At 65.2% G+C, this 12557-nt stretch overlaps 1 protein-coding gene across 16 annotated transcripts in view; it reads right to left on the reverse strand.

The window, feature by feature from the left end:
- The window catches only part of MAPK8IP3 (mitogen-activated protein kinase 8 interacting protein 3), a 47638-nt gene that overhangs the window by 2043 nt on the left and 33038 nt on the right, over positions 1 to 12557 (reverse strand). For 9 of the 16 annotated variants that reach the window (XM_060648046.3, XM_060648034.3, XM_060648045.3 and 6 more), the window contains 20 exons: positions 10360 to 10371; positions 9038 to 9055; positions 7790 to 7847; positions 7474 to 7626; positions 6818 to 6899; positions 5616 to 5746; positions 5096 to 5152; positions 4843 to 5013; positions 4105 to 4231; positions 3866 to 3961; positions 3591 to 3746; positions 2840 to 3005; positions 2000 to 2182; positions 1716 to 1905; positions 1493 to 1612; positions 1335 to 1415; positions 1183 to 1250; positions 949 to 1097; positions 375 to 546; positions 177 to 290 (listed from right to left, as the gene is read on the reverse strand). In XM_060648046.3, coding sequence (XP_060504029.2) covers positions 177 to 290; positions 375 to 546; positions 949 to 1097; positions 1183 to 1250; positions 1335 to 1415; positions 1493 to 1612; positions 1716 to 1905; positions 2000 to 2182; positions 2840 to 3005; positions 3591 to 3746; positions 3866 to 3961; positions 4105 to 4231; positions 4843 to 5013; positions 5096 to 5152; positions 5616 to 5746; positions 6818 to 6899; positions 7474 to 7626; positions 7790 to 7847; positions 9038 to 9055; positions 10360 to 10371 — 2304 coding nt within the window. The remainder of the gene's footprint in view (positions 1 to 176; positions 291 to 374; positions 547 to 948; positions 1098 to 1182; positions 1251 to 1334; positions 1416 to 1492; positions 1613 to 1715; positions 1906 to 1999; positions 2183 to 2839; positions 3006 to 3590; positions 3747 to 3865; positions 3962 to 4104; positions 4232 to 4842; positions 5014 to 5095; positions 5153 to 5615; positions 5747 to 6817; positions 6900 to 7473; positions 7627 to 7789; positions 7848 to 9037; positions 9056 to 10359; positions 10372 to 12557) is intronic. The other 7 variants (XM_060648038.3, XM_060648047.3, XM_060648035.3 and 4 more) reach the window with 6 other exon arrangements.

A 12557-nucleotide genomic window follows, 5' to 3' on the forward strand; every position in this document is an offset into this window, starting at 1 on the left:
GACAGGAGAGGAGTCACGGGAGGGGCGGGGGGGGGGGGGGGAGGCGTGGGGGAAGGCCGCAGCCCGGGAGGCGCCCCATCCCCCCAGTACGGCCCGGCAGAGCCCGCCCCGCAACCCCGCAACCCCGGCCCTGACTCTTGCCCTTTGGCAGCAGCCGTCGGTGGGGGGTGACTCACTCTCGGTCAGCGGGATGGAGATGACGACGCCGTTGCCGGTGCCCACCCAGAGGCGGTTCCCCGCGATGAGCAGGGCTGTGATGCGCACGAAGGAGAAGCCCAGCTTGCCTGTGCCTGGGGTGGGGGGAGGGGGGGGAGTCAGCATGGTGGGGCCAGGGGCCCTCCCTGCCCGCCCCCCGAGCCGTCGCAGCCCCTCACCCAGCATCTTGCTGACATAGGGTTCGATGTCCACGTCCTGCAGGTGCTGGTGGGTGTGGGCGTGGTAGAGCCTCAGCGTGGAGTCCAGGCGGATGGACACCCACACCCCGTCGCCGATCCACGCCAGCTGCCGGACCTGGCTCTCCCGCCGTGGGTGGGCGTCAAATGATTTCTGTGCAGTCACAGCAGCTTGTGTCAGTGGGGGCGGGGGGGGGGGGGGTACTCTGACCCCGCCACGGCCACCGGGTCACTGCAACTTCCCCTCTACTGCCTGCTTTGCTCCTCAAGGTCCAGGCTCCTAGGAGGAGCTGTCGCCACCCACCGGCCCCCTCCGTGCACGGCCAGGTGGCCGAGGGGAGGCATGTGGGGCCCACGTGGTGTCACTCTGACTTGTCACAGAGTACAGCAGCAGGTGGGATCCGGACAGACGCACTCGCAGCCTAGCCGGTGACGTCGTCTCCCCGAGCACGTCTCCCGCGACCCCACGAAGCCCCCAGTGCCTGTTAGAAGGCACGTTGGGAGGGACACCAGCTGACCGCCCCTGCACGGAGACCCTCCTGCCGCCAGCACTCACCTCGATCTGCATCGTCTTGGGCTGGATGACGTGCACCTTGTTCTTGTAGCCGCACCAGACGCGGTCGTACACGACGGCCATGCAGCGGATGGAGTGGTGTGGGTGGCCCAGGTCCATCAGGTGGTAGTTGCTCAGGTCCCACTGGCCATCTGCAGAGAGCCCAAGACACCTGCTCACACCTGGCCGGGGCCCACCTCCGCTCACACAGGGGTGGCTGCTCGGCCCGGGCCTCACCTTCGCCTCGGTGGAAGATGGCCAGCGTTCCGTCCGCCAGGGCCACCAGCACTCGCCCTTTCACGTGCCTGCAACGGAATGGTGGTGAGCGGGTGGAGGCCAGGCCACCCCGGGCCCCTCCCGTGCCCTGGCCTCTGCTGGCGGTCACATACACCAGGCTCAGGACGGAGTCCTTCAGCTTGATGGAGTGCAGACACTTCTTCCAGTTGGCCACAGCCGAGTGCACGTAGAGCCTGTGGGAGGAGGCCGTGGTGGGCAGGGGTGCTTGCCCGGGGACCCTGCCCCACCGCGGCCCCAGGGCCCCACCTACCAGCCGTTCTGGGCTCCCAGCCACATAGTGGGGGCAGCGCTGGTGCTGGCCCCCGCAGGGTCTGCGCTGGGCTCTGGCTCCGGCTGCACACCCCCCGTGTCGGCCTCCTGCCCGTTCTCGCTGCAGGAAGGATTGCGGCTCCAGGGTGGCCTGTGGAAGCCCGTCCCCGCCCGCCTCTGCCAGTCTCCCTCCCCTCTGTCTGCCCCGTCCCGAGATCGCCCACCTGCCAGGCTGGGTGCTGGGGGCCGGGGTGGGGGCCAGGTCAGTGAAGACGTGCTCCGTGAGGGGCCCGGGCCGCACCGCAGCTGCCTCTGCCTCGCTGGGCCCAGAGTCTGGCACCTCCGTGGCTTCTGTGGCCTCTTCCGTGGACTGAGCTGGGTTGACCTTCCCGTTGGCGACGGCAGCCACCTCCCCTGCGTGAGGAGAAGGTGAGCCTGGCCGGCTGGGCAGTGGGGAGGAACACGGGGCGCAGAGAAGCTAGCCGCCCGGGCTCGGGCCCAGGCTCACCTTGGCCCTTGTCCAGCACCGGGGTGTCCCCTCGGGAGGAGCAGTTGCTGCGTGGCACATTGCAGCGGGTGGCACAGCCCACCAGGGTGATACCCGCCAGCACACCGTCTGCACTGGAGTCTTCTGGGTTTACGTCGCCATCCAGGAAGATCTCCCCCGGAGGGTAGTCGCTGTCACTGGCCGCTGTGGGGAGAGAGTCACGGCCCCGTCACTCCTCACCAAGAAGCTCCTACTACAAGACCACACCCAGGGCTCCTGTCCCGGTGCGGGTGCTGGGGGAGGAGGTGGGCCCCAGGCTCTCCTCTCAGGCCAGCCCAGCCTCAGCACGGGGGCCTGCAGGCCACCGCTGCCTGGAGGCCTGGGAAGCCTGCGAGAGTGGAGTAGTGAGACTCTGGTCTCTGAACAAAGGGCTGTGGTCACGTGACGGAACCTTAAGAAGTCTGAGGAGTTGGAGTCATCTCAGCAAATGGACCCCGGCAGGGCCCTGGCCACCCCCAGGTGCTGGCGTGCGGCAGAGCCGAGCCTGGGGGGGGGGGCCCCAGCTCTCCCTGCTGCAGCCGGGCAGTGGGAGCTGGGCCCCCCAGTAGGTCCACGTTGAGCACCCGACTGACGTTTCCGTCTGTCCCGGGGCCCAACGCATCTCCTTCCAGTTGGGTGAGTGGGCCTCACCTTGGGTCTCGCCAGTTGTTCACAACACTAATGGGGACACCCCCACAGGCTCCCGAGTGTCCACATCGTGTCCCAAGCAAGGCCGGGGCCGCCTCTATGTCCCAGCCACGTGCGGAGCGGCACAGACCCCGGCGCTGTGGGTGTGGGCGTCCGCGCGGGGCTGGCCCTCACCTGGAATGCTGGAGATGCACAGGACGTGGGCATTGCAGACGGTGAACTGGTCCACCACGGTGCCCGGCTGGTTGGCATCGATGATGACCACCTTGCTGGTGGTCAGGGTGCTGGTGAGGATCCACACGCGGCTGGAGGTGGCATCCACCTCGGGGAGCTCTCTTGCCTGTTTTGGGGCACAGGAGACGGGGGCTGGTGCCGGGTGCGGGCCACACCAGCAGCCGCACGGGGCGGTGGGGCCACCTGGACTCTATCGGGAGATAACCTTGCCTGTGGCCTTAGGGGAGACGGCTGTCCTCCCTTGTAGCAGGGCGACAAAAACTCAGGACTGGACTTTCTACCAAGACTGCTGGCATGTGTGGCCTCACTCCCGTGGAGAACTGAGCTCCTGAGTCTAACTCCCTGCCCCCCAAGTCAGCCTAGGCCACAGAACAAGGACCCGTGGATGAATCATTTTCTGCCACCCTCCTGTGCACAGCTCGCAAGGACAAGAGATGCGCCCGGTGGCCCGACCCCTCCAGCCCTACCGCCTGCAGAGCGTCTGGGCCTCCACACTTCCCCACCCGCCGAGGACAAAGCACAGGCCCCGTGTGCCCTGGACAGGGGGTGGGTCCTCAGATGAGCCCAGTCTCCAGCCCTGGCCCTAGTCATCCTGTCTCTGTCACCCCCAACAAGACTCCAGTGCCGGGCACAGCCCGAGTACACACACGGCAGCAAAGCAGGTGTCCCTGGCCCTGCCTTCCACTCTGACCTTCTTCTCGGGGGACGTGTGATTGCTCTTGGTCTCTCCTTCCACTTCCCGGTCGCAGGTCAGAGGGTCACGGCCTGGCGGGGGCTTGACTCCATTCGCGGAGTCGTCCTCACTCGGTTTCCACCCACTCAGGTTGACGCCCGCAGCACACCACAGCTGGGAGAAGGGTCGTGTGGTCAGGAGCCCAGTCCCCTCCGCTGGCCCCTGGGGGCGGCGGGGCCCGAGACAGGTGCTCCCGCCCACCCCCACGTGCCAGGCCGACTGGGCCGGCTCACCTTCATGGTTGGGTCCTTCTCCACCAGAGGGCGGCAGTACACGGGGACAGGCACGTTCTTCATCCGCGTGTCCTCCTGGCCCCCATTGGGACTCAGCTGCAACCACAAGGCCGAGCGGCCACGTGGGCGCGAGGCGCGGGGCAGAGGGCCGGCCCCGGGCAGGAAGGGCCGCGGGGGCACTGCAGGGCTGCCCCAGCACCCTCCCCACCCCACCCCGTGCCCCGCGCCCCCTGCAGCACCTGCTTGTACTTGGCCGGCAGGCTCCAGCCGCAGGCCTGCAGCCGCCCGTCGTCATTGCGCACGTGCTCGCGCACCTGCCGGTACTGCTCGCGCTTCTGCTCCCGGCGGGCGGACGAAGTGCAGTCACTGGGCAGGAGACGCGGCAGGTTACTCCTCAGCCGTGCGGGTCTGCCCTGTGGGGCGTGCGCCCCATACCCCGGTGCCCGTTCGGCCGTTGCTGCCACCGAGGGCTGGCTGGCAGTGCCCTGCAGTGAGGTGCCCTCCCCCCCCCCCCCCCCCACCGCCCCCAACCCTTTCCAGGGCAACGTCAGTCTTCTGATGCAAGACACAGAATTCCCCACTTCTGCCCTGGAGCCAGATTCTTGGTATCAAAACTAAGGAAAACATAAAATTCCAAAGGATGCCTATTCCCCGGAAGAAAGCTAACCTTGCTGGTAAACTTCCCATCAGCTCCAAGCATCCCTGTGGGGCGCAGGTGCGCAGGCCAGGAGGGGTTGGGGGGGTCACCCAGGGCAGGGGAGCACAGCTGAGAGACTTTGTGCAGGGACTGAGGGGAGGGACACCTGGGGCGCCCCGTCAGGGTGTGGGCACAGAGAGGTTAGCCTCCTTCCCACCAGGGACCCCGCCCCCAGCACAGGCCTCCCGCTCGGGCCTCGGAGCCCAGAGGGGAGAGGCCCCGGGACACACCGTGTCCTCCACGCCCCCCGCCCCCACGCAGGCCAGTGGGAGACACTCACTCATCGGGGAAGAACTCCAGAGGCCGGCTACCAGCCGAGATCTGGCACATGGCATGGCTGCGGCGCTGGCTGAAGCCGGCCGTGGTGGGTGATTTGTAGTGAATGTTCACCGAGGGATAGGAGCGCTTGGCCGGAGGGGGGCTGGAGGAGGAGCTGAAGAGGCGGCTGAAGCTGCCAGCGGAGGCATGGGAAGTGAGGGGCGGCCAGTGGGGAGCCGTCCCTGCCCCCACCCCACCCCGGCGCCCCAACTCACAACTGCCAGATGGTGGACTTCTTCTTCTCCTGGACAGACGGATGCTCTCGGGACGCTCTGCGGGGAGGGGCCGGGAAGGAGCCCCGCTCGGCCAGCGTCCAGTGGACTTGCCCACACACCACACCCGCTCTGGGCCCTACCCAGTCAAACCCTGCATCGCTGTTGCGGGACTCTTCTGGCTTCGCTTGCCCAGGACCTTCTCAGGGGGTGGGGCGGGGGGGGCCCTCCCCGTGGCCAGGAATGGAGCCTCGGGGAAGAGGGGTCCCTGCGTGGGTCGGTTCAAATCCCCCGAGGGGTTCCAGCACACCAGGCCCAACAGGCCCCAGCCCAGCTCTAGCCCCTGGCCGGGTCGGGGCCCCCAAACAGGCTCCCGTGAGGCCCCTCCAGTCCTCCTATGAGACACGGGGCTGGGGTGCAGACCAAACTCAATCCCACCGTCAGGGCCTCCTCTGGGGGTCACAGATCACAAAAGGAGATGGGGGTGCCTTCCAGAACCCCAAGGGCAGCCTGGGGGACCCACCTGATCATCTCGGTCCACCGCACGGCCTCCTGAAGCTCCATCAGCCTTTCTTTGTACTGGTTCCGCTCCATGAGCACACGCGCCATCTCCACCCGCGTGAAGCGGCGGCGCTGCGCCATGGGGATCTTGTCCTGGGGGGGGGGGGGCGCTGCCGGTCAGCCAGCGAGGGGCCTGCGGGCCGACTCACACTGCGCTTCCTCACCGGGCCGGCCCAGGTGTGGGCGAATCCCAGGGCGGGTTCCCACGGAGCCTCAGGAAACGTGGCGGGGAGGGTGTGGGCAGGGGGCAGGAGATGCCGGGGGCCTGCCCGCCCCCAAAAGGTCACACGATACACTTGAGGGCTACGACACGGCCCCTGGACACCCTGGCGATCCCAGGTGGAACCGTCCGTCAACGCTAACAGGTGAGGCCGGTCCCAGGTGGAACCATGGGAAGACAGGTTCTAGGGAAGGTGCAGTGAGCAGGACCCGGGGTCACACGTCCGAGTAGGACGTGGGAGGTTCTGGCAGATGTGTGGGGTCTGCCGTCTGTGGGTGCTGTGGCAGGACCAAGTCCGCTCCGAGGAGCTGTGTCCTGGGATGCTACAGGCTGGCACAGGGGTGAGGGGCCAGGGGGAGCTGCTGGGCCAGAGAGCATGAGACCCCGGCCCCACGCAAGGAGGCAAGGGCCCCGATCGATGCCTCCCGTGGCTCCACGATTCACCCGCACCTTTGTTTCTGCTCCCGGGGGTGGGGTTCGCCGGGCTGAAGGAGCACCTACTGCGTCTCGGATGGCTGCTACGTGAGCAGCACCCTGACACCCCCGAAGCTAGGAGCTGACAAGAGGTGCGGCCAGGACGCACCACTCACTTTGGGACGAGGAGCTGGGCCCCACCCTCTCCTGCAGGAAAGCGGCCCAGTCACCGGACCTGGGCTCTATTCCGGAAAGGAGGCCAGAAGGGGTCCGCGAATTACGGGCAAAGGCCCCTACAAACATTCCCTGTATGTCAGGTACGAACCCCCAAGGAGCAGAGGGCTCCTGAGAACATTCCTTGCACCTCAGGGGGGGCCCACAGGCTGAACAGGGGTTCCCACTAAGAAGGGGCAGAGGAGCTGACAGAGGAAGGATGAGGAGGGCCCAGAGACCCAGAGAATTAGCGCGCCCCGGGAGCCCACCCAGCACCACCCGCCCCCCCTGCCCCGCATGTTAATAGTGGAATATACCAATTCTGTACAGAGATAGCTGCTTACATCCTCCACCTCTTCTTTGGGTTCGCGGCGGGCGATGATGGCTTCTGACTTCACTCTGCAGGACGAGGAGGGAAATGTGACTGTGGGGAGGGGGGGGCGGAAGCCCACAGCCCTGCTAGCTCACACCCGGAAGCCCAGATGTCTCTCCTGGCTGCCCAGCAGGGCCGTGGGGCCTGGCTAACGGGCAGGCAGGGCCACGTGCACAGGCGGCAGGGTCGCAGGCCGGCCCCAGACAGGTGTGCGGCACCTGCAGGCCCGACAAGTGCCGCCTGCCCCCCCCTCCTGTCACACCCCCACTCCGGTCTGGAGCTACAGGCACCCCTCGGATGAGCATCAGGCTGGAAGAGAAGCCACAGGGAGGTGCAGAGTGCTGGGGAGGGGACCCCAGAGCTTCCTGGGTGCCTGAACTCCCTCCTCCTCAATAAACATAAGGCATGAGAGTGGCAGGACACCCAAGGCGCGACATCCATGCCTCCTGGGGGACTCCCGGGAGGATGGGGAGAGGAGGCCCACCCACAAGTGAGCTGGAACAGAGAGGAGGTGAGGCTGCCGCCCGGGGGAGGAGAGGACTGGGGTGGGGGGCGGGCCTGGCCCCTCCTCCTCCCAGGAGCCTCCAGGCCTACGCTCACCTCCTCAACTCCTCCTCCAGGTCCTTGATGCGGCCCTCCAGCCGGGCTTTGGCCTGTCTGGCAGCTTCCAGGTCCCCTTTCAGCACCTCCTGCTCCCCGGACAGCTGGTCCACCTTGGCGATGAGGTCATTCTTCACCACGTTCAGAGCGTTTCTTTGGAAAGGCAGAAAGACGAGGGCTCTGCGTGAGCCAGCCTGCTCGCTATGATGGGGGCCTCCAAGGGGCTGCGAGGTCACAGCTCTGGGTTGGCTACAGGGAGGCCCGGCCCTGGGGGAGGGCCATCTCAGCAAGCCCTGTGCCAGACAGGAGTCCTTACTTGGTTTCTAGAAGCTGTGAGTTCTCCAGCAGCAGGTTCCCCACTTCCTTGCCCATTCCTGCAACAAAAGGCACAGAGAGATTACCTGTGCCTGGCGAGGCCAGACCCTGACACTACTGTACCTGCCCCAGAGTACCAAAAATCCTCCCTGGGGGGTGGCTCAGCCCTGGGAGGGCAGAGGCGAGGGCGCGAGGCCAGCAGTCTGGTCTCCGGGAAGCCAGACAATCCCTGCAGAGGGATCTCTGCGGCTCCTCAGGCGGGCTCTCAACCCAACAACGCGGTCAGGGATGCAAGCCCAGAACAGCCCCTGGAGGGTACTGAGGAGGGCCTGCTGCCTCAATGGGCACGGATAGCCCGGGTTGAGCTCCCGTGGCTATCCACGTGAGGCCAGTGTGCTGCAGGGCCCAGCCGGCACCAGCGTGAGCTGGCCCCAAGGACCACCTCAATCTGTCCTCTCTGCCAGCATCCTCCTGTCTCCCCTCGCTCTTCAGGAGGCAGACCCTTTGCAGGGCCGTCCCCGGGAGAACAGCGGTTGGTGCTGTGGTGATGGGGACAGAGAAGGCAGCTCAGGACGGCAGAGAGCCCCCGGCCAAGAAGATGGGATGGCCCCATGGTAGGCGCGGCCCTCCACCGGGGCCAGGAGCAGGGCTGGGGGAACCTGGCCCGCCGCGGTGGGGACAGCAGGAGGCAGGGGTAAGGGAGAGCAGGGAGGACACGCTCCCTGGGGTTGGTGCCCAGAGGGGCCGACCCGGCCCCTGTAAGCCAGCCCCAAAGTGGACCCCGCCGTCTGAGCTTTGCAGGCGCGCCACAGCAACTCCAAAGGACTGAACCTCATCTGTTGGGACAGAAAGCCCCAGAGACCCAGGGTCTGTTCCTCCCATTCACCAGCCCCCCCCACCCCCGGTATGAGGCGATCGTGAGACGAGACCCCCGACACACACGGTGTGCGCAGAGTGGGTTCTGACGACTGTCCCCATCTGCACCCCCTGGCCTCGGATGTGGCCCGCCCCCCTCCACCTGTCCAGGGTGTGCTCGGAGGGAGGCGGCTGGGGGGCTCAGCACTGCAGCTCCCTACTCGAGCCCCAACCCCACCCTGGAGCCAGGAGTGCCTGTGGCCCCTGCTGACCCCACCGCCAATCCCACCATGCAGAGCAAAGCAAAAGGCTCAGGAAGCACGAGAAGGTGTGAGGCAGACAGAGGAAGCCAAGAAAGGGAGGAACGCAAACTGAAACAGGGCCTTGGGCTTACCAAAGAAATCATGGCGCACTGCGAGAGTCGTCCCAGTGCGGGAGCCCAGTGCGGGAGCCGGGTGGCGGGGGGAGGGGGGGGCAGGGGAGGGAGGGAGGGAGAGAAAGAAGCGCATTAAGCCTCAGTGAACAGCAGGGCGGCGGTGCCGTGTGGCTGCTTCTTGCTGTGTTAGGGGTGGACACGGGGGAGGGCAGCAGGGCCAGGGGGGTGGCACGGAGCCCGCTTCTCGCTGGGTTAGGGGTGCACACAGGGGAGGGCTGGGAGGGCTGGGGGGGTGGACACAGGAGAGGGCGGGAGGGAGGGCCGGGGGTTGGACACAGGAGACAGGGGGAGGGAGGGCTGGGGGGGGGTGGACACAGGGGAGGGTGGGCAGGCCGGGGGGGGGGGTGGCACGGAGCCTTCTTCTTGCTGGGTTAAGGGTGGGCACAGAAGAGGCCAGGGGTGCCGGGAGGTGGATGCAGGGGAGGGCTAGGAGGGCCAGAGGGTGGACACAGGGGAGGGTGGGAGGCGGGGGGGTGGATACAAGAGAGGCCGGTAGGGCTGGTGGGTGGACACAGGGGAGGGTGGGAGGCGGGGGGGTGGACATAGGAGAGGGCTAGGAGGGCCGGGGTGGTGGACACAGGGGAGGGCCGGCGGGCAGGTGGGATGGACACAGTGGTGGGTTGGGAGGGCCGGGGGTGGCACGGAGCCAGCTGCTCCTTCTGGACATTGCATCCTTGGCTGCACAGGTCACCAGGCCAAGGGCAGCGGGTGATGAGATGAGGGGCCGGGAAGTGTACTTGACCCCGTGCACCAGAGTCCTGGGCCGTGAGGGTGGGGGTTAAGGGCACAAGTCTGCAAATGAGGGAAAGCTGTGCCCGGGGACCCGGCATGCCTTCGAGCACACGGGGGAGGCCGCGTGTGGACGGGCCGGGGCCTCAGAGTCTCCTGCTGCGAACAATCGGAGAAGCCCGGGGCTGGGCCATCTGCCACGTGGGCATGGGACCCCTGACTTCTGGGGCGTGCCTGACAGGGGAGAACCCTGAGAAATGTCACTGGGGCACTCTCTGCCTTTGAGGGACAGGGTCCAGGGCACAGCCATTCTCCCTCACGGGTCAGGGCCATTGTCAGTGGGCTAGTAGAGCAAACCAAGAGAAGCTTCCGAGCGGCAGTGGGCTGGTAAGCAGAAGCACGTGTGCCTTAGTGGCCTGGAGGGGACCCAGGAAGGGACAGGCCGCACAGCCTGCGGTGACTGGACGGCAGTGGGGAGTGTCCCCAGGATGCCCCCCACTGCAGCCGGACAGCGCCGTGAGGAGGGGTGGCAGACGGGCGGAGATACGCACCTGAGAACTCCCCTGGGGCCGTGTCCAGCAAAGCACAGAGAGACGGGGGAAGGAAGTGACAAAGGTCAGTTGGTGACTGGAACCAACAAAATAAAGAAATTCTTATTACAGAGAAAGCAACAACGCGTGAAAGAATACAAGCAGATGTCACCAGGCCTGTGGGCGACAAATCCCACCGGGGATGGCGACCCTGAAGGAAAACAGAGACCCCGAGCGCCGGGCCCCACGCCTGCTCAGCCCTCAGGAGGGCGAGGCCCCCGAAGACGCAGCAGCGACGGCCGGGGAAGGTGAGAGGGTGTGGGCGCGGGGGCTGTGCCAGGGGCCCGGGGCGTCCAGGCCCCAGGTGCCCCCAGAGCGTGTGAGCTTGGCCTCGTGGCCCCCCGCCTCTCCCGCCAGCCCAGGCCTTTCAGGAAGGGCGCGACCTCAGGGAAAGGACGGCCAGAAAAAGAGAAAGAAGCAAGGGCCCGGCTGGCAGGGAGGGAAAGGCAGGCAGAAAGCAGGGGCGCTGGGGACAGGGGTGGAGGCGTGTGGGGCCGGCAGTGCCTTCCTCCTGGGCTCCAAACTTTTCCCAGCTGAAGACTGGGTGCAACAGTACTGTGTACGTGGTCACTTCGTCACTTGACGTAAACGACACAACACACAACGTGCCGCAGGAACTGAAATGATAAAGGAATGTGCCAGCTCAACAGTGGACGTGACCGCTCGTCTCGACCCCCCAGGGCAACCGTGCTCGAGAGCTGATCTTCTGTCTCTCAGAAGTCTTTCCAGATAAACACCAGCTTTTCTTTTTAATATTTTTATTTTTGAGAGACAGAGACAAAGCACGAGCAGGGGAGGGGCAGAGAGAGAGAGGGAGACACAGAATCCGAGGCAGCTCCGGGCTCCCAGCTATCAGCACAGAGCCTGATGCGGGGCTTGAACTCACGAACTGTGAGGTCCCGACCTGAGTTGAAGTGGAACGCTTAAGTGATTGAGCCACCCAGGCGCCCTGAAGAACACCAGCTTTTAAAACACAAAACCGGGGCGCCTGGGTGGCTCAGTCGGTTAAGCGTCCGACTTCGGCTCAGGTCACGATCTCGCGGTCCGTGAGTTCGAGCCCCGCGTCGGGCTCTGGGCTGATGGCTCAGAGCCTGGAGCCTGCTTCCGATTCTGTGTCTCCCTCCCTCTCTGCCCCTCCCCTGTTCATGCTCTGTCTCTCTCTGTCCCCAAAATAAATAAAAAACGTTAAAAAAAAAAATTAAAAAAAAAAAATAAAACACAAAACCAAAGGGGCACCTGGGTGGCTCAGTCGGTTAAGCGTCTGACTCTTGGTTTTAGCTCAGGTCACGGTCTTGCGGCTTCGTGGGTTCCAGGCCCACGATGGGCCCTACACCGGCAGTGCAGAACCTGCGTGGGGTTCACTCTCTCCCTCTGCCCCTCCCTCCCCACGCTGTGTCTTTCTCTCTCCCAATAAATACATACATACATAGGCACATACGCACAAACCAAGGGCAAATACCCAGCCTTGTGGGCCATTTGCTCTGTCCCACCTGACCCCGTGTCACGGGACTGTGCACTGGAGATCTGCGCTCGCCTGGGATGAGCGCTCAGCGCACATGGGCGTGCACTCACCGCCCAGCACCCCGGACTTCCAGGCGGGGGCGGGTAGGAGTGACCGCTCACCTCACCCCGCCAGCACGGCTCCGCGGGCCGCACGACCACCTCCCGGCCGTGGGCGCCCTAGCACCTGCTTCGTGTTTGTTGCTCTTGTGAGAAAAAAACAAAAACGAAAACTCATCTGTGTTTTCTCTTTTCTGTCCTGCCTCATTCTTGAAGTTGAACATCTTTTTGTGGTTGGTGGGCATCTTCTGGGAACTTCCTGATTTCATCCTCTGCTCAGGTTCCACTGTACTTGACCTCTGTCAGCGAGGGAGATCGCGTATATGTTAACTTGTGCGCAGCCACACCTGGCAGCACTTTCCTCTACGGTTGTGGACATGCAGAGAACACTCTCCGGCGTTCTTCCAGTCCCGCTGTCCTTGCGTGTTTACGTTTAGGTCCGAAGTCCCCCTACAAAGTCTTCTGTGTACGGCGGGAGGTTGGGACCAGACTTCATTCTTCACCAAATGGCTATTCAACTAATCCACCCGTTTTCCGGTGATGTGAAGCACCACATTCAGCGTCGGTGAATTCCCACGCGGGGCCAGCTCTCCTCACAC

Source organism: Panthera onca, chromosome E3 (assembly GCF_046562875.1).
Source record: "Panthera onca isolate mPanOnc1 chromosome E3, mPanOnc1 haplotype 2, whole genome shotgun sequence".
NCBI lineage: Eukaryota > Metazoa > Chordata > Mammalia > Carnivora > Felidae > Panthera > Panthera onca.